Source organism: Crotalus tigris, unplaced genomic scaffold (genome assembly GCF_016545835.1).
Source record: "Crotalus tigris isolate CLP2741 ecotype Arizona unplaced genomic scaffold, ASM1654583v1 scf7180000018239.1010054, whole genome shotgun sequence".
NCBI lineage: Eukaryota > Metazoa > Chordata > Lepidosauria > Squamata > Viperidae > Crotalus > Crotalus tigris.
This window is the reverse complement of record NW_024096901.1, coordinates 760,436-778,966: the sequence shown is the minus strand read 5'-3', so window position 1 is coordinate 778,966 and position 18,531 is coordinate 760,436. Positions and strand designations below refer to the sequence as shown.

The following is an 18,531-nucleotide window of genomic DNA, read 5'->3' as shown; positions in this document are numbered from 1 at the left end:
TGCCCTCTTCGCCGAGCCACGCCGAGCGAGCCGCACCAACCTTTCGTCGTCCATTGTGCGCCGCCGGAGCGGAGCTGGAGCCTTGCTGCATGCGCCCTTCGCCTCCTGCCCGCTCGCTTCTCCAGCGCTGCCGCAGCGAACCGCTCGGCGCCCTGATTTGGCTGCGCTCAGCTGGACGCCTTCCTTCTCGCCCCTGCGCCGCTTCCTCTCACGCCTAAAGCAACAGCGGCAGGTTAACTTTGCAGCAGCCAGAACACTCCCTTCCCAGAGGTCCCCGCTGCCGCTGCTACTCTGCCTCCAGCCTCGGCAGCCCACTCCCTTCTGCTTTTCTTTCTCCTGCTCCGAGCATGCGACTCGGTCTCCTGGCAACACCAGCTGTGCGGATAGGTACATTGCACCGCCCCGGCTGCTGCATTTGCCCGAGGCATCTTTTTGGCGGGGTTCTGCGCGTTTAAAAAGACCGACAAAGGGGACGAAGTAAATGCAGCCAGGGCGGAAAAGGAAGGGAGCGATTTTTGTCTTGGTCCCGTGGTTTATGTCTAGGAAAGGGACGCCTGCTTCGGAACGCACGCTCCTTACATCGCACTTGTTTGGATTTGGTTCTCGCCCTATTCCAAAGCTCTAGGGTAGCCTATAAAACCCATACGTTTAAAAGATGTGTTTAAAAGGGGGGGAAAAATTCCAGCATTCTTTGGAACAAATCTAGTTTTAAAAACCGGCAGGGTTGTTGCAGGTATTTGTTAAGGCAAAATGTGTTCTCTTGTGAGTGTAACGATTAGCTTCGCACATCCATTTTCCCTCGCTAGGGTCAGTTTTCAGCTTAAGTGAAAGTAGGTAAATCATTTTTGGCAACCCAGATAAAGGCATTCGTGTTTGTAAGTGTCAGCACTGTATACAGATTGTTAAATATAGACCATGGATTGGAGGGAGGGGACTTCCTTTACAACTGAAATAATAGCATATGGTTTTTTTAAAGTACCAACTATCTTATTTATTCTCTGCTCTTCCATACACATACTGTAACTTACATCTCGGATAGACTGTCAGGATCAGAGGAGTAAAGAAAATAGTTAGATGTGTGCATTTTAAGCTCAACTAAATCACAAGCCCAAGACACAGAATCAAAATGGGGTTTATAGGCTATTTAATACCTTTATTCTCCAAGTGACATGACATAACAGGGATTAAATGCCACATGTTCAACTGAAATTATATAGATGCCTTGATATACTTCAGGCTGATTTAAAGCAATAGAATGGAGACTGAAAAACATCTTGCTTAAATATTTACTGAATGCTTTGATCATACAAATACAAATGATAAACCAGACTGCTAGTTGGTATATGCTTTTCATATTGGAAACTATACTTTAAAAATGTTACAATTCTTACATCTTGGTATTTACTTGACACGCTCAAACCAGGTGCTTTAAAAAAAACAACCTTATTTTTCTGGATTAGCACATAGTGAGTTATAATCACTCATAATCCCATCTCATGCAATTCTTATATATTAGTGTATTTATTAGCTGAACAGTTATAAAACTAGAAAAGATACAACTAATTACCAGCTCAAATATGGATGCATTCATTCAGTGACCATTCAGTTGGAGTGGTGCTGAAAAAGGGTGAGTTATGATGGCTCCTTGAAACTGCAGTCACATGACAGTGATTCAGGCACTTGACAACCAGTGCACATTTACAATGATCGCAGCATCCCAATCATGTGATTGCCATTTACAACCTTCACAGCTGATTTCCAACAGGCAAAATCAGTGCAGAAGCTGACAGGAAGTCACAAGTTGTGGTCATGTAACATTGCACTTAACACTGATTTGATTAATGACACCTTAAAGTGACAATGTAAGTCAGGCATGGTCACATGATGCTTCATTTTACAACTGCATTGTCTACAGTAGCAATGAAGCTGCCAGTCCTAGTTGCAGTCTGTTAAGTGAGGACTAGCTGTACACAAATGTGACCTTTATGTGCCTAATGTCTTCTCCTGTTGCTCTTGCCAATAAATGACAATCCATACCACTTGGGGCTGCTTACTCACTAGTTTTTGAAGGAATTTATACTTTATGTCTCTCAGGCAAATTAACTAATTTATATTTCTGCAACCTTTTGCTTTCTAGCCTTCTGACAATTACATGTATATGTATATGGATCATGCCATTCTGGCAACATAGCAAGTGAATTAACCAAAATTGATATTTATATATAACTGAGTACAGAGATAAATATGAACCTTAGTATTTGCTAGGTTCTGATTATTCTTTTACTAAGGAAAGGTGACATACTGCAATCATCTGCCCTCTGGCGTCTTCATTTGCAATTATGCCACAGAGCACATGTACTCTACAGATACCCTTTAAAAATAACAGATGAGCACAACCCAGTGCTTTATGTGTTCAACTGCCCAGAAAACAAAGGGAACGTGGGCTGGCAGGGAGCAATCTCACCAACTTTCTGGTAACGGGTTCACAACAACAACCAGACACTATCCACAAACAGGTCACATATATATCTACCAGTATAAAATGTTTATCTACCCTGGTTTAAGTTCACAGATTATTCATTCAACTTCATTCAGTATGTGATCCTGACCTATGTGTTCAATCTTTAAAATCTTCATTAACATGTTTGACATGGGCAGAGGGGTGCATTATAGTGAAACTCAGCAATAGAATAATCAATAGCCCAGATCTTTGGAAAATAAAAGCTTAGTATACATATGCCCTACTTTTACCATACTGGTTCCTATGGAAAGCTTTAGATAAAATAAAGCTGTCTTAGGATCCTAAGAATTTCACATTTTTAAATTAAATTAAAATGTAAATTAAAACATTTTTTCTAATGAGGTAGGTAGATTTGTTGTTCTGCAAATTGTCAGATATTACAAAAATATTCTATTCCCTGCAGAAGCATCTTTAAGATATTTTGTTACCTAGCATCTGGCCAACAGTCAAGATTACAAATGTAGTAATACTGAGCTGCCAGTAGAGTTTGCTCCATACATGCATATACTGTAATAAAATCTATAAAGCAAAGCAAGGCTATAGGTCAGTGATGGTGAACCTTTTAGAGATCCAGTGCTCAAAAACTGGCCCCGACCCCACTCCGCCTTACCCTGCCTGCCCACAGGGCCACTCACCGCCTCTAGGGCCCGCCGATCGCCCAGGCAACCCAGCAGCACCATGGTGTGGCCACGCTCTCTGCCCACCCCCATCATCAATTATGCGCATTGGGGCATGAGGGCAGAGTCTTCTCTACGCTGCCTGGCTGCCATGTCCTTGGATGCGCTGCTCCATGTGGGCCACGCTCAGGAGCGACTCTCCTCCAGGGAGGTTGCTGGTGAGGGGGTCACGGGTGGAAGCAAGGCTGGGGCAACGGCATATGTGCCCACAGAGAGGGCTCCGAGTGCCGCCTCTGGCACCCGTGCCATAGGTTCGCCACCACTGCTATAGGCATGTTGATTTGCTCTATTTTTCTATGTAATATTGCATTTTTAAAATAGATCATTACTACTAATGGACAACTGAAATAAAGGTTTACTGAATTGTCTTCATAAACAGCCAGTTTGGTCTAAAAGATAAGGAACCAGGCTAAAAAGCAGGAGACTGTGAGTTCAAGTTCCGCCTTAGCTAGGAAAGCCAGCTGCGTAAGCTTGGCCCAGTCACTCTCTCAGTCCAACCTACCTCACAGGGCTGTTATAGGAAGAAGGTGGAGGAAAAAGATGTGTTGGATATGTTCACTGCCTTGAGTTACTTATAAAAATAATAAAGGCAGGATATAAATAAATATTGTCTGGTTATATTAAGTTCTAGCATTAGAATATGGTTATGTAGCACTAAAAATAATTGTTATACAAGCACAGCAGAAGACTTAACAATAACTATCCTGTGTAATGAGTTGCTTTTGTATAGTTTAATAAATTTTACAATACATTCACATTTTTAGTAAAACAACTTAAATGAATTCCTTTACAGGAACCTGATTGACCATATTGCTTCCTTTTAAAATGTCCATTACCTGCAGCTTTAAATCCATATAAATCACTTTGATAGTGAATCAAATGACTTTAAACTATTTCATATGTAGTTGCAGGCAAAATTAGGCACCATAATAAAATTGTTTTAGTGAATCCTTAGAATAGAAGCTAATACCTCTATGAAGTCGAGTTAAATCATTCTGTAAATTTGAAGGCATTAATACTGTTATTTAGATGAATTTTTCAATCAATAGTTTGTCCGCTGCAAAGGTTTGGACATCCTTTTAGATAGTAGTCTCTAACACCTTCCTTTGGCAGAAATAACTTCAAGAATACAGGAGACTAAGTTCTAATCCCACTTTAGGCATGAAAGCCAGATGGGGTGACTTTGGGCCAGTCACTTTGTCCGACCAATCAATCTCTCAGGGTTGTAGGAAAGTAGGAGGAAGGAGTATTAAGTACGCTCACCATCTTGAGTTACTTATAAAGTAAAAACTCATTAAAATGTCTTTGGTAGCTAGTTAAGATGCAGTGTCTGATAGAGATAATATAAAACAAATAAAAGTCCAGGTGACAGTCACAAAACAAATGAAGCCATACCTTAATGCTTTACCACAACACTTAACAGTATTTTATACTGGGCTTTGATGGGCCTACTGCAATCATCTTGATTTTGTTAAACACTCTTCACACAACCAGATGTCACTGCATTTAAGTCTCTCTATAATTGCTTTTGGAATTTTTCACTCTTCCTTACAGATGCATTCTCCCTTAGAAATATTAAGAGCATGAGATCTCCCCGCTGATAAGCCTTTTCTTATATTTCATGGTTATTTGCATGTATACTTCAAATAATTTATTACTAAACTTTTTTGGCTTCAATTTTCTTCACTGATATTTGTGTTCATGTTTATAGAAATTTGTTGTTTGTACTATTTAACTGTGTCACTTTTCACTTAGGGATTAACTGAAACATACAATGTAACCAAAGGATGCCTGAATTTTAGAATACAACTTTATGAACAAGCACCAAGACTATTTCACCAAGCCTCTGAGAAGCAGCATATAAATAATTCAACTGAAGACACTATAACGACATATACATATACTCATAGGATTTTGAGCAATGAAACTTGCCAATCTTGCGAATGCTCTTTGAGGCTATCAGGTTATGTTAGATCTGAAATCAAAAGGTTTAAAAATACTGAAAGCTAATAATCACACATAATAAATAGTTCAAAGATACAACTTCACATAATGCATAGATAAGTTTTAAGTAGGATTTTTAACTTAATTTTTGAACTCAAACTATACCTTTCTTTCAGGATGCCACGACAGGATGTTGAAATTACATCATCTTGTATGAAATGTGTCACAATGAACTGTTAATAAAACCTTTTTCTGCATAACTCATTGGGTAGGAAATTTAAGTACTCTCTCTCTCTCTCTCCCTCCCAATCATACAGATTACAAATTTGGGGTTTCAAGCTAGAAGAAAACATAGTGCTTCTATGGCTGATCAGTCTGCTAAAATAGACAAGTGTCCAAAACTGCAGAAATATGGTCAGAGATTATAAAGGCCCATAGAACTTAGACACATAAGGCATTTCAATCTGGTATCTTTATAGTTTAATTATGCTTGCCATCCAGACTACCTAAACCTTCTGCCTTCAGATATGTTGGACTTCGACGCTGGGAAATCAGTGGAGCTTAAGTCCACAACATCTGGAGAGTACAAAATTGTGAAAAGATCTGCATACTCTTTCAACATAGTTTTAAAATAAAATACAGAGAAAGCAAACATAATTCTGTTAATTCACCAGGTAGACATTAACAGTCACGGGCCTAAAAATAGAATTAAGGTTGATTTGGCAAATTTATTTCAACATCACCAGGCTTATTTTCCAAAACGACAACAGTTCAAATTTATGAGCAATAAAGACACAGCCCCTCATTTCAGTGAAGACTCAATACATGATGAACAGCCTACAGCTTATCCTGAAACACTTGCAAAAAGAAATAAGCAAAGTGTCACTGGATTCTATGATACTGTTCACATACTAAAAAGTTTCAGGTTAGCTACAGTTCTCAGATTTGCCATTATTAATGCCAAATGGTGGTCTTCAATGTTCTATGTTAACTGATTCTTTCATAAAGTACAAAATATTAGGATAAGCTTCTTGCATACAATACAAAACAAGGTAGGCTTATATAATTACAATATATGCAATAAAATACATCATTGAAGCTTCAGATAGTGGAATTTAAATTTATGATTTGTTAAAATGTTTTAGTCTTTGTTAATTTTTGTAATACTCAAGAGCAAATTATGAAGTATAAAAGTTGGCAAATACTGCCTCTTGTCATACGAAAACTAGACCAAACCAGATATTCTGATCTAACCAAACAGTAATGAACAGTATGATTGAATCATGTACACATTTCCACATACATAGATTTTATACATTCAGGATTCAAAAAAATATTTCCTGCTAGTAATCAACCTCAGTGTGGGTGTATAGCACCTGTTATTTAAGAATCACTATGTATTAAAAGTTTATAGTTCATTATATGAGATTATTACCTCACAAGAGATTTGAAAGATCATAATATGAGAGGACAGCATCACAGGTAATATGCAACTGTTTTTACTATTATAACAGTGTTTTATCACCATGATGTGCTTTTCGAAAACAGAAAAGCATTATAAGCAGCAATTAAATTTTACTTTCCAAAAAAAAATATCTTGCAAAGGTCTACACATAACAATTTTTAAGAACATCACTACATATCTTTACCAAATCTGTTAATACAGCTTTATTTACTCCTTATGGTGGGAGTATTCACATATATCATTGAGAGCTATGTGTAGTCTTGGTTCTTTTAGGCAAACATACTCAGGTGCGAAAAAAAAATGTAAGCTCTAATGCTGAAGCTAAAGAAAATGATGCAACCAACCACACAGGTATTTCAAAAAGACAATGTCATTATTTTTTCACTGGATTTTTTTTTTTTTGCATTTAATTTTGGCATAATCAGCCTACGTTTGTATCAAGCCTAAAATAAAGCATTTTTAAGGTCCTGAAAAGTCAAAAATAAGGTTAAGTTACTATACAAGTTATAGCTACAAGGCAAATAGAAGCCAGTTTTTGTTCTAGGGAATGGTAACAGTCCCAGAGATCTGACTTAAGGAGTACCTTATCTTCCCCCAAAAGATAAAGGCACCAGTAAATTACTCAAGTTTAATGAAATTAAAGAATCAGAATAGTTTTTATTCAACATGGTTAAGCCACCTGCTCCAAGTTCCAATTTGTTTCAAACTGTTTTAACCCAAGATTTTGGTCAGCATAACTTTTCAAGCCGATAAAAAATTTTCATTTTGTTAAATCTAGAAAAATTGAACATATTGATGGGTAAAATATGTGCACAGTTCTAGCTCAATTAGAACTTTGCTAATGTTTATGTAGAACAAAGATAATTTAATTAATTTCCATATCACACTGAATATTTGCTGTGGAAGTCAAGTGGATAACTGTACATATAAAAAGTGTAGGCATCAAATAAAAAGAAAGCCAATTTATTGTTTCAATTTAATATAACTGACCTTCAAGAGTAAATGACAAAATGTGTGTTCAAAGACACATCAGGATACTCATTCAGTAGCTAGCTCCTATCTTCAACCATAACTATCACCTATTAAAAATTATCAATCTTTATTTAACAAAATCTACTGGGTCAAATAAACTTTTAAATATAACCTAGTTTAACTTTAACACCTTAGTGCTATGTAAAATTTTGATTTAGCAAATGTTGAAATATAAAGCAGCTCAAGTAAAATAATACTTTGGTTGAAATCTAAATAGTTAAAAAATCAATATTTTAATCATTACATACATACTCACTGAAGCATGTGAAGAATTCAATTCTTTATTTGCAATATTCATAACCTATATTTCTAGTCAGGAAGTCAGTTTCTCTCTAGAACATTGTTAATAGAACAAACGTTAATTCTACTGTGTGAAAGGGCTACAAATACATCAAGCAGACTACAGAAATTTTGATTTACAATTGGCCTAAGTTACTGGCTTATGTATTGTTCACCGAGCACAAATTTTAAAAATTGAATACTTAAATTGCTCAATCAATAATTTTACTTTCTTGTATTTTAATATTTCATTTCAGCCAATATATTTTATTGGCATGTTAATTTAACCCTTGCCATCTAAAGATCTAGTGGTCTACAGTTCTGAGAGCCAATTTGTTGTTTTAATAAAACTTACACAAAAGTCAACTAGTCTGCCAGCAGATGGCACTCTATTTAATACTTGGCTTTTTTAATAAGAACAATTAAGATAGTATCCAGTTGAAATGACTTCACTATGCAAACAAAATATTTATAAGGGGAAGCATTCTCCCCTTTAAAAATGAATTGTTACAGACAAGCCAATAAATAACACAATGTGAAACTAAGAAATCTGACATTTTGAACATGTATATATATATATAAAAAGCACATGCTTTAAATGAGTTAGAACATTTTTATGAATAACTCCCTATATTAAAAAAAACCAGACCAACTGTGTTTGCAAGGCAAATGCCCAACTGCAAAACTGTGGATGTAGAATAAGGTATTTTAACCAACTTCATCCACCAACATATTTCAAAAACTGGCACAAACTCTTTAGCAGTAAGAAAATCAATGTAATGGGGAAGCAAGAGTTGGGCTCTTTGCTTGAAATAAAGCAATCTTTTCTTAACACATGTAGCCACTTAAAAAACTTTTGTTTGAAATGTACGGAATGAACCCTAGGAAAAAAGACATGTAAAGGTCAATGAACACAATGATTTATTTAAAAAATAAAAATGTAAAAACGATTTAACCCCTTTTACAGCCATGGAATCATTGTAGAAAAAAACGTGTAGATATTCCAAGTCCTTACAAAGTTAATCCCCTTTCCCTCCCAAGTTTTACTTCAGAATCATGACTTTCCCTCCCAACCCCAAATAAACCAAAATTAAAACAATATCTCGTTCCTAGTATAAAAAACGACTAATGTCCAAGCAATAAAAAAATAGAGTCCATCAATGACTAACACAAAATCGTTGTGTGAAAGACCCAGTACATCTTCAGAAAGTGACACAGGCAGCAGAGCGACCCCACCAGGAACATTCGAGATCTGCTTCGCATCACTGGAACCTTTTGTATGAAGGTGCCTTTAGGCGAAGTGTAGGGGAAGTGTTGAAAGCCTGGCCTGGTACAAACGGAGAGCATACTCCATGCAGACAAAACTAACGTCCCCAGAAGGATCGGTGGGAATTTCCCGCTTAGAAAGAGCCGCCTCCATAACCTCCCCCGCCATAACCGCCTCTGTATGGTCCACTGTTACTGCGGGGCCCCCAGCTGCCGCCACCGCCTCCACCCGCACCGCCGCTCTTCATAGGGCCGTAGGAGGACTGGTGCTGGCTGTAGCTGCCGAAGCCGCCGTACCCGTTGCCATAGTCGCCGCCGCTGCCGCCACCGCCGCCGTAAGAGCCGCCACCGTACGAGCCGGAGCCGTAGCCTCCGCCTCCTCCGTAGCCTCCGTAACTGTTATAGCCGCCGCCGCCGCCTCCTTTGGAGAGCCCGTTGTGGTCCCGGTTGCCGGCACCTCCGCCCCTTCCTCTTCCTCGTCCGCCCCAACTCGACCTGGAAGAGCCGCCGCCGCCTCCTGCTTGGATGTCTTCTCTCGGCACGGCCTTCTTGACCTCCACCCGGTGGCCCTGGATGGGGTGGAATTTGACCACGGCCGCCTTGTCAGCGGCATCGTGGTTCTGAAAGTAGACGAAGCCGAAGCCCCGCTTCTTGCCGCTCTGCTTGTTGGAGATGATCTCGGCCTTTTCCACGGGGCCGAACTGACTGAAGTGCTCCACTAGGTCGTTCTCCCCTAAATCCCCCTTGAGGCCCCCGACAAACAGTTTCTTCACTTTCGCGTGGGCGCCGGGCCGGGCGGAATCCTCGCGGGAAACGGCCCGCTTCAGCTCCACCACGTTGCCGTCGACAGCGTGCGGGGAGGCAGCCATGGCGGCATCGGCTTCTTCCACAGCCGAGTATGTGACAAAACCGAAGCATCGGGAGCGCTTGGTTTGCGGGTTGAGCACAACCACACAGTCGGTTAGGGTCCCGTAGGCCTCGAAGTATTCTCGCAGCCCAGCTTCCGTCGTCTGCACATTCAGGCCGCCAATGAACAGCTTACAAAGCTGGGAGTTTTCCATGCCGGAGCCGCGGCCGTCAGACGCCTCCTCGCTGCTGCTGCCGCCGGTAGGGGGCAGCTGCTGCCGGACAAAAATCGACAGGCGCTACGAGGCAATGTTCCGTCGTGGGACAGCTCGGCCCAGCTCCACCGGCAGAGAACGGGAAAGGGGGTGGGGAAAGGAAACGTACAAAATGGCGGCTGCGACGGCGACTTCTACTCCTCCTCAGGCGCGCTCGCAGCCAGCCAGTGGTGCCCACACACAAAGGAAACGCCAAAGGGCCCGCCTTCCGTGGCAGTGCGAGACACACCTCCTTTCCAGGAGTGCCGACTGAGCCAACAACCATCCGCCATTGCCTTCCAACGTCACTACTGAATGATAGATCTCAAAACCAATCACCTTTTTTATCCGAGCGACGATGAGCATTTTAAAAAAGTAGGAGGCGGAGCGAATCCTTAATTGACGTTAGGAAAGAACTTATCACGTTCTGCTTGAAGCAGTCGCGCATAAAACAAGCAATTTACGTACTGAGCCGAAGTCTAAAGGAGACAAAAGCCACGCCGATAAGCCCATGGCCAAAGGCAGCAGCCAATAGGCTATCCCGCTTGTAAGCGCGCGCTTTCTCTTGGAGATCCCCCTTCTCCCTTGGGAGGGGTTGATAGCGCAATGAAGATAAAGAGGTTTATTTGAAAGATTGAGCTCGTTGGCCGTTATACGATGCCGCGCTCTGCCTTTCCCTAGCCTCCTTCCGAGCAAGAGTCTAGTTTGAACACGAATGAAAGCGAAGGCACCTGCATTGGCCAAAAAATCCATATTAAAGCCGTGCCTGTATTATATCAGCTAAAAATACATAACATGACGTACAAATGTTCAATTTTTCAGGAAAAAAAAATTCCGAGAGAAAAAAGACGGGAGGAATAGAGTTGGATCCTTCCCAACTAGAGTGCTAGAATTGTCAAATTCTACCACATTCTAGTTGGGAAGGATACAAATTCTTTTCCCAAGGGTAAAGAAATAATCTCCCAAAACTTGGGTTAAAGAAAGACTCAAAACTTAGAGGGAGAAAAGAAAAAGAAAAAAAAGTTTCTCTATTTGGAAATTCCATATTGAAAAATATACTTCTTTTACGCAGTACTTATTCAGAATTTTGAAGATAATATGGCTTGTGTAATAATGGTATTTCACTGCTACAGATTTTATACTTGAGATTGTAGATATATTATAAAAATGTGGCTGATACCTGATTATGCTAACTTTCCATTCCAGTCAGTCATGTCAAGAAATAAAGGTAGTAATAAATGTTTAACTTGTCTATCTGTGATTTATCTAAATTATTAATGTTATTAAATTTGTCTAAATTATTAGATTAGTTTATATTTCAGATTAAGATTATAGTGAAGGAAGTTTCTTGTTCACAACATTAATTACAATTTTATCTTTTGTTTACACATTATGGATAAAGCAGAAAATTCCGTTGCCCTCAATAAAGAACTACCTATTTTAGTTGCATGCTGCTAAATCTTCTGACACTGTGACTTACATCACTGAAACCAAAGAAGTTTCAAAGGAAGGAAGGAACTTTCAAATTTGAGTATCAGGAGTACAAATTTGAGTATCAGGAGAAAAAAAATAATTCAATACAGGAAAAAAAAGCTATTCATTACTCAATATATGCATTCATGGCATCAGCTAATCAATTCCTAAATGCCCTGCAGGAGAACTCCATTTTATTTATGTGTTTGTCAAATTTATATATTCACCCATCTCACATGAAGTGAATCTAGGTGGCATCATTTTAATCAAACCAAGAAAGAAATAGGTGAAAGTCTATCTTCTGAGGAAAAGCTGGTCTAGACTGGAGTAATCTATTCTAATTAGCCTCAGTCTTCCTTATTTAACAAAAATGGGATGCCACCGCATTTTCTCCTGGTAGGATCACAAAGCAGATTAGTTTTTAAAAGGAAAAGGAATAAAAATACAAAGAAGAAAGTAAGAAAAATAAAAGAATTATATATAGGAAATGACTTCCAATCTTAATCACAAGAAGTAAAAACAAATTTGATAACTTTATTTATGAGGGTGAAATATCTCTATTCCATATCAACATGCAAGTCCATAAATTTAGTCTTGGTGCTGCCACAAAACTCAGGCATCCCAAATGTGCATGGAGCTGAAGGTCAAGTCCCTGAATTTGGGAGAGAAAACACCTTTACCTTTGCAAAGAGGCTTCTTTCCCTCCTGAAAATAAAAATCAAGTAATTTAGGCAAAGCAAAAAGCATTTATTAGGGGGAGGATTCAAGTCTTTTTATAGGGTACAGAAACAAATTATACATACAATTATGCAGTGTATGTGATACATCAGTAAGTAAATGATCAAACAATAAAAACATTGATTGCATTGAAGTTTGAATAATAGAAAACATTGCTTCTAGATAACATTCCACAAGTGATAAATGTATGGGTTATATTAGTTATTCCCAGCTAGGTTAGTATCTTTCTTGAAAGTTGCAAGTATACTCAAGGACTTTCAAAATACTCTTTCTATTGTGTGGTTGCTGAAAAGGCAAGCAAGTTCTGGCATACCAAAAGAAATGACCTTGGCTAAAAGAAAAACATGTTTTCTTATAGATAGAGAAGATGCTTAGACTGCCATGTTAAGAGTATAAATATCACCTTTTAAAATGCTAATAAGGAAGCCTAAAAGACAACAAAACTTTTGCTTTACTGTATATTTCACAACATTTAAGCCATTTCTATAATTACAAAATCATTCTATTCATTAAAACCTACCAATATTTATAATATATTATTATAATTATTATACTGTATTTCTTTTTGGACATAATCTATCCATAGAAGCAGACATGATTGCTGACATTTCTGATATTGTAGGTATTAATGGACCCATTCTTTGAAAATTGCCTGAATTTTATAGAATTATAGTGTTTTGTGCCATTTTGTAAATCCCCATGGTAACCAAATAGCAATGGTGTTTACACATTTTCTTTTTTCTTTCTGAAAAATTTATTCCTCTTTAGTGTCTTTCCAAAATCAAAGTCTCAAGCTCCTGTTCTGATTCAAGATAGTCAAAACATTCTGGTTTCCGTGAAATGCTGTTTATTTTATTTATTTCCCAAATCTTATAGCAAAAGTCTCAATATTCCAAAGTTTTCTGAATATTTAGTTCACATAACTTTATTTGGTCAAAATCCTATTTATTATTATTATTATTATGGATCATCGCACAGTCAGCCAGATGTTCAGACTGGATTTGGCATTTTGTCTACCTGTTGAGTCCTTACCCAGGACCTGGGATAGGCAGATGTGGATGTTTGATGGTATTACAGGTATCGTCGCAGGATGGAAGTAAGGCTGCCTTTTGCAATTGACTAATAGCGAATTTGTCAATGCCAATGGTGTTCAAGTGGTGCTCCAGTTGTTTTGGGATTGCACCCAAGGAGCCTATGACTATTGGTACTACCCTTGCTTGCTTTTGCCACAGTCTTTCTATTTATATTTGTAGGTCTTTGTATTTTGTTATCTTCTCCAGTTCTTTCTCTTCTATTCTGCTATCTCCAGGCACTGCCACATCCAATATCCAGACTTTTTTGTCTTTCTTATCGACAATTGTTAAGTCTGGGGTGTTATGTTGCAGGTGCTTGTCTGTTTGAATTCTGAAGTCCCAGAGCAGTTTAATTTTTTTTTTTTTTATTGAAAGTTTTATAAATTTTACAAAAAAAGAAAAATAATACAAAACAAGAAGCAACATATACAGAAAAATAAAACTAAACAATACATATATTAAATAAAAAAAAAAAACCCCATCCCCCAGCCCTCCCAAAAAAAAAACAAAAAACCCTCCCTTCCCCCCCCCCGAGCTTCCCAGAGCAGAATATAGGCTTAAAAAATAAAAATAAAAATTAAATTAAAAACTTTATATTTATATATATAAAAAAATTATCTATAATATATATGAAAATAAAACTTATGAAAAAAATATATAATATTTTTGTATACCCAATCTAAATTGTATAAATTTTATCCATTTATCCCAAACAGCAAAAAACTTCTCTTGCGTTTGTTGCTTTAAGAAAGCCGAAATCTTTGCCAATTCTGCCAGATAAGCTACTTTAAGAAACCATTCCTGCAATGTAGGCAAAGATTCCTTCTTCCAGTATTGTCCTACTAACAGCCTAGCGGCTGTGATCAAGTTTAACATCAATACAACCTCCTTTGTATCACAATCTGTAACAATACCTAACAAAAATAAGTGCGGAGTAAATTTTACCCTCCTTCTAAAAATTCTCTGGATATTCCACCATATTTTAATCCAAAATGCTTTTATCTCTCTGCATGACCACCAAATATGATAAGAGGAAGCCTCCTTATAACCACATCTCCAACATTTGGGTTGCACGTCAGGATACATATAAGACATTTTTTGTGGATCAAGGTGCCATCTATAAAACATTTTATAAAAATTCTCCCTTAAGTTCTGTGCTTGAGTAAATTTGACATTTCTCATCCAAATAGTTTCCCAGGTGTCCAATGAAACTGGCTCACCAAAATTCTGCGCCCATCTAATCATACAATCTTTAATTAGTTCCGTTTCTGAGTCCAATTCAACTACAACCCCATAAATTCTCTTAATGTGGGTTTGTCTTTGATCCTTCAGTTGCTTAATAAGGTTTTCATCTTCTCTAAGAAAACCCACCTTACAATCCATCTTCAATCTATCTAATAATTGCCTATATTGGAACCAAGAATAAGTAAAATTTTCTTGTGCTAACTCTTCCCGTGATTTTAATTGCCAGTTTTGTCCATCCCATTTAAGTAACTGTCTATAAGACACCATATCCATTTTAACCCCTCTTTTTAGTCCTTCTATCGCGTGCCAAGGTATAGCCCATAATGGTACTTTAAAATCACTTTTATAATATTTTCTCCAAATCCTAAGTAAAGAAATTCTTAAAATATGAGATTTAAAAGCCCAATCTATTTTTTTATTAAATATTAAAGAGGCATGCCACCCATAAAGTAAATCCCATCCCTCTAAGTAAAGTATCTCAGAATTTGTCAAATTTACCCAATCACTAATTAATGTTAAAACCACCGCATCATAATATAATTTCAAATTTGGTACCTTAAGTCCACCCCTCTCACGGAAGTCTTGCATAATATTAAACTTAACCCTTGGTTTTTTCCCTGCCCAAATAAATTTGTTGAGACCCTTCTGCCACTCATTTAAATTAATCTCATTTTTCAAAATTGGTAACATGTGAAACAAAAAAAGAAACTTGGGTAGAATATTCATTTTTATCACTGCAATTCTTCCCATGAGGGATAATTGCAACTTTTCCCAATTCTTCAAGTCCTTCTGTACCCTGACCCACAACCTTTCATACTTATTTTTAAATAATTTTGCATTAGAAACAGACAGCATCACCCCCAAATATTTTACCTTATTAACAATCTCAAAACCCGTCAAGTTGACCAAAATCTGCTTCTCCTGACTCAACATATTTTTAGGTAAAATTTTAGTCTTATTTACGTTAATCTTAAAACCCGAGACCAAACCATAATGATGAATCAACTGTAATAAGTTTACTACAGAATAATCAGGTTGCGACAAAGTAACAACCAAGTCATCCGCAAAAGCTCTCACCTTATATTCTTTTTTATTAACATATATTCCTTTAATTTCCTGAGACTCTCGAATTTTGATCAATAATATTTCCAATGTTAAAACAAACAACAATGGCGATAAAGGACACCCCTGTATAGTACCTTTCTCTATTGTAAAAACCTCCGACAAACCTCCATTAACAATAAGTTGTGCCATTTGTTTTTGATATATTACCGTAAGAGCTTGTAATATCTTTTCGCCAAAATTCATTTCTTCCATTACTCTTAGCATAAAATGCCAATTCAATTGATCAAATGCTTTTTCAGCATCTAAAAATATTAGCCCTGCAGGAACTTGGTTGTTCTTGTCTAAATATTCTAATAGATTAATAATTTGTCTAACATTATTTTTCATATACCTTCCTGTTATAAACCCTGATTGATCTTTATGCACAAGATGATGAGCCACCCTCATAAGCCTATTTACCAAGATTTTTACAAATATCTTATAATCCACATTTAAAAGAGATATAGGCCTATAATTTTTTGGTAAAGTAAGATCGTGATCCTCCTTTGGAATCAATGATATAAAAGCACTACGCCATGAAGGAGGAATCTCTAAACCCTGTAAGATACCATTAAAAAGATCATTTAATGGTTGAATCATCTCCTCCATTAAAGCTTTATAATAAACAGCTGTTAACCCATCCGTACCCGGTGCTTTCCCTAATTTCAATTGTTGAATTGCTGAGGTAATTTCCTCCTTAGTAATTAAACCATTAATTTCATATTTCTGATCCTCAGTCAGTTTAGGAAAACTTGCATCAGCTAAATATTTATTTATATCTAGCATTTGTATATTAGTAGATTTATATAGGTTTTGATAATAATCCAAAAAAGATTTTTTAATCAATTCCTTCTGAGAAACTAATTTACCCTTATAGTTTATTTTCTCTATTATTCTTTGTCTCTGTTTCTTTCTTAATTGATAAGCCAACCATCTCCCAGGCTTATTGGCATTACAAAATGTATTTTGTTTCATAAATAATAAGTTGGTTGCAGCTTGGTCTGCTATCAACATATTAAATTGTGACCTTAATAACTTTACAGATTCTTTAATACTCTCATCAGAAGGATTAAAAATCAAAGCCCTTTCTTTTAATTTAATTTCATCTTCAAGTTCTCTACGTTTCTGAATCTGATTTCGCTTATAAAAATTATTCATTTTTATCAAAACACCGCGCAAAAATGCTTTACCTGCATCCCATACCATTGACATTGAAGTCCCCTTATACATATTCAAAGCAAAATAGTCCTTTAAACACTCCTTTAGTTTTTGAACATTATTTTCTTGTCTAAACAAATTTTCATTAACTCTCCAGGATCTTCTTTCCTCTTTCTCTTGAATCAGCTCCATCCAAACTGGACTATGATCCGTCAGTGATCTAGGAAAAATCGTTACATTCTTTACTTTATTATACAAGTCCGTGGTAATCAAGAAAAAGTCAATTCTTGAAAAAGATTGGTGTCTATCAGAAAAAAAGTAAAGTCTCTCTCCTCTTGATTACGTTCCCGCCAATAATCCCTTAATTCCCAGTCTTCTTTCATGTCAAAAAAGGCTTTAGGTAGCCTTGCTTGTTTAAGAAAAGGAGAGGAACCTTTCTTATCCCTTAGTGTATCTAAGACACCATTCCAATCACCCATTAATACCACTGATCTATACTCAAGCAAAGTTATTTTTTGATGTAACTGTTTATAAAATTGTTCCTGTTGTTGATTTGGAGCGTAAAGTCCAACTATAAGTACTTTCTTACCATATATACCAAGTTCAATCATCACATATCTCCCCTGGGGATCTGATTCTACCCGACAAGCTGGTAGGTTTTGTTTAACATATATAACAACTCCCCCTTTCTTCCCAGGAGCAGGAGATATAAAATGAGATCCCAAACGAGCATTAACTAAATATTTCTGGTCTTTAAGTAAAATATGAGTTTCCTGTAGACAAATAACATCATTGGTATGTTGCTTCAAATAATAAAAGATTTTTTTCCGTTTCTGAGGAGAATTCAATCCATTAACATTCCAGGTCAAAAACGTTGCCATCTCCCTTGGCACGCAGCCTGGAGAAGACACCATCAAACTCTGACAGAGCTGCGTGTGTTGCATAACTCTTGGGTCTTGCTCCTCCCACCGGCGGTGAAGCACTTCCAGGAGAACTCTCTTTGGGCTCTTTTTTACGTTGCTCCTTCGCTTTACGCTTATAGGCTGCACGAGTCATCCTCTGCTCTTTAGCCTCCGTCTGGCGTTGCTTTACCGCTTCTATCATCCCTGCGGAAACCAAATCTAATGCCTCAGATTGCTGCTCAACTTCCTTACCACTCAAAGATTTCCGACCAGATGAAGTTGAGCCTGCACCCAGGACCGAAGTATAAAAATCTCTAGCTTTATCAACTGTGTTCAATCTGTAGCGTGTACCAGCATGGCTCAAAACAATACCCATCGGAATTTCCCATCTAAATGGCATCGATCTAGCTTTAAGCTCATTGGTTAAAAAAGCAAAGTCTTTTCTACTTCTTAAAATTTTGGATGGGATTTCCTTTAGAATGATGACATCTTGGGCGGCAATCTGAAATCTGTTGTTGTAAAAGGCTTGTATAATCTCATTCCGCAGGGACTTC

The 18,531-nt window shown here is 37.5% G+C and overlaps 2 protein-coding genes across 2 annotated transcripts in view; both read right to left on the bottom strand.

Moving 5' to 3' along the window:
* Positions 1-3,067, bottom strand: part of KLHL3 (kelch like family member 3) — a 54,966-nt gene extending 51,899 nt beyond the window's left edge. The window contains exon 1 of the mRNA XM_039349269.1: positions 41-3,067. Within this exon, the coding sequence (XP_039205203.1) occupies positions 41-393 (353 nt within the window). The 5' untranslated portion in view covers positions 394-3,067. The remainder of the gene's footprint in view (positions 1-40) is intronic.
* Positions 3,068-5,850: 2,783 nt separating this feature from the next.
* Positions 5,851-10,586, bottom strand: HNRNPA0 (heterogeneous nuclear ribonucleoprotein A0). The gene has a single exon (XM_039349268.1). The coding sequence runs from the start codon at positions 10,243-10,245 to the stop codon at positions 9,319-9,321; it is 927 nt and encodes a 308-aa protein (XP_039205202.1). The 5' UTR covers positions 10,246-10,586; the 3' UTR covers positions 5,851-9,318.
* Between the last annotated feature and the right edge of the window lie 7,945 nt (positions 10,587-18,531).

Coding starts and splice junctions, on each gene's coding strand:
- HNRNPA0 (XM_039349268.1), bottom strand. CDS start 10,245: ATGGAAAACTCCCAGCTTTGTAAGCTGTTCATTGGCGGCCTGAATGTG.